Source organism: Sinocyclocheilus grahami, unplaced genomic scaffold (assembly GCF_001515645.1).
Source record: "Sinocyclocheilus grahami isolate Dianchi unplaced genomic scaffold, SAMN03320097.WGS_v1.1 scaffold11025.1, whole genome shotgun sequence".
NCBI classification, from domain to species: domain Eukaryota; kingdom Metazoa; phylum Chordata; class Actinopteri; order Cypriniformes; family Cyprinidae; genus Sinocyclocheilus; species Sinocyclocheilus grahami.
Genome location: NW_015513580.1, coordinates 5422 through 7058, shown reverse-complemented (window position 1 = coordinate 7058; position 1637 = coordinate 5422). Strand labels below are relative to the sequence as shown.

The 1637-nt window shown below is 36.2% G+C and overlaps 1 protein-coding gene across 1 annotated transcript in view; it reads left to right on the top strand.

Moving 5' to 3' along the window:
* Nucleotides 1–640: 640 nt before the first annotated feature.
* Nucleotides 641–1637, top strand: part of LOC107578587 (ryanodine receptor 1-like) — a gene marked incomplete at both ends in the record, with an annotated part of 5903 nt that continues 4906 nt past the window's right edge. The window contains 5 exons of the mRNA XM_016264532.1: nucleotides 641–857; nucleotides 957–1061; nucleotides 1143–1246; nucleotides 1347–1430; nucleotides 1520–1628. Of these exons, the coding sequence (XP_016120018.1) occupies nucleotides 641–857; nucleotides 957–1061; nucleotides 1143–1246; nucleotides 1347–1430; nucleotides 1520–1628 (619 nt within the window). The remainder of the gene's footprint in view (nucleotides 858–956; nucleotides 1062–1142; nucleotides 1247–1346; nucleotides 1431–1519; nucleotides 1629–1637) is intronic.

Genomic DNA, 1637 nt, shown 5'->3' with positions numbered 1-1637 from the left:
AAGAGAAAGGAAAATTTGAAATTGCATCATATGACCCCTTTAAGATGCTGGCTATTTTTCATTTGTATATAATTAATGGATAATATATAAATTAAACATTCAATGCACATTAAATATTTTTATTTATTTATTTCTTTTCTAAAGAAATTAATACTTTTATTTAGCAGGGGTACACAAAATGTATCAAAATTTATGTTAAAATAATTTATAATGCTTCAAAATACTTGTTTACTCTATTTTATTCTTTTGAAGTTTATCAAAAAATCTTTAAAAAAAAAAATGTATCACAGCTTCCACAAAAAAATATTGTAAGAAATGTTTCTTGATTTCTGAAGGATCATGTGACACTGAAAACTGTAGCAATGATTGCTGAAAATTCAACTTTGCCGTCACAGAAATAAATTACATTTTAAAATAAATAGCTATTTTAAATTGTAATAATATTTCACAAAGTGACAGTTTTACTGTATTTTTGACCAAATAAATGCAGCATTGGTGAGCATAAGAGACATTTTTTAAACATTAAAAAATCTTACCGACCCCAAAAATTTTGATATTATCAAAACAGAGACAATTATTTATAAATGAAAACTAAAATCACTAGTTTTCATTTTAAAAATATGATTAATTAATTTTTCAGAGCTCGCTTCCTATTGGGTGGTCACCATGGGGATTTTAAGTTCTTGCCCCCTCCTGGTTATGCACCATGTTATGAAGCTCTTCTCCCCAAAGACAGAATGCGCATTGAGCCCATTAAGGAGTATAAACATGACTTTAGTGGAGTCAGAAACCTGCTGGGCCCCACGCAGTCCCTCACGCACACCTCATTCACTCCCTGTCCTGTTGACACCGCCCAGGTAAACTAAACTAACCACATTTTTTTTAACTCCGCTGTTGCTTGCCAAAAACTCTTTGACTCAGCGGTCAGTGTATGTATTGTGTAATGTCATTTGTAGATTGTTCTACTTCCTCATTTGGAGCGGATCAGAGAGAAGCTTGCAGAAAATATCCATGAGCTCTGGGCCGTGACCCGAATTGAGCAGGGTTGGATCTATGGAGTGGTGAGTGCTGTCTGTCTCTGTCTTTTACAAATAAACACCAACGCAAGCACAAAAGAACATGCAAACTCAACTCTCTCTCAGTTCAGGGATGATAATAAGAAGTTGCACCCGTGTCTGGTGGACTTTCAGAGTCTTCCGGAACCCGAGAGGAATTATAACCTCCAGATGTCTGGAGAGACCTTGAAGTGAGTTTCTGTTGAATCTCAAAAATCTGAAGTTCATTGCTTATGCATCCATCTGTCTATACAATTTATTCGCCAACTTTTTTCTCCTTGACCTCTCCAGAACCCTCTTAGCTTTGGGATGCCATGTAGGCATGGGAGATGAGAAAGCAGAGGAGAATCTGAGGAAGATCAAACTTCCCAAAACGTATGCAAACCTCAAAACGCACCCAGGCAGTATTGGTCTTGTTTAATGGTTAAGGTTTTTGTTTTCATATTATTCTTTTCATTGGTCAGTTATGTGATGAGCAGCGGATACAAACCTGCTCCTCTGGACCTCAGTCATGTCAAACTAACGCCCAATCAGAACCAGCTGGTGGAGAAACTAGCAGAAAATGGGCATAATGTTTGGGCA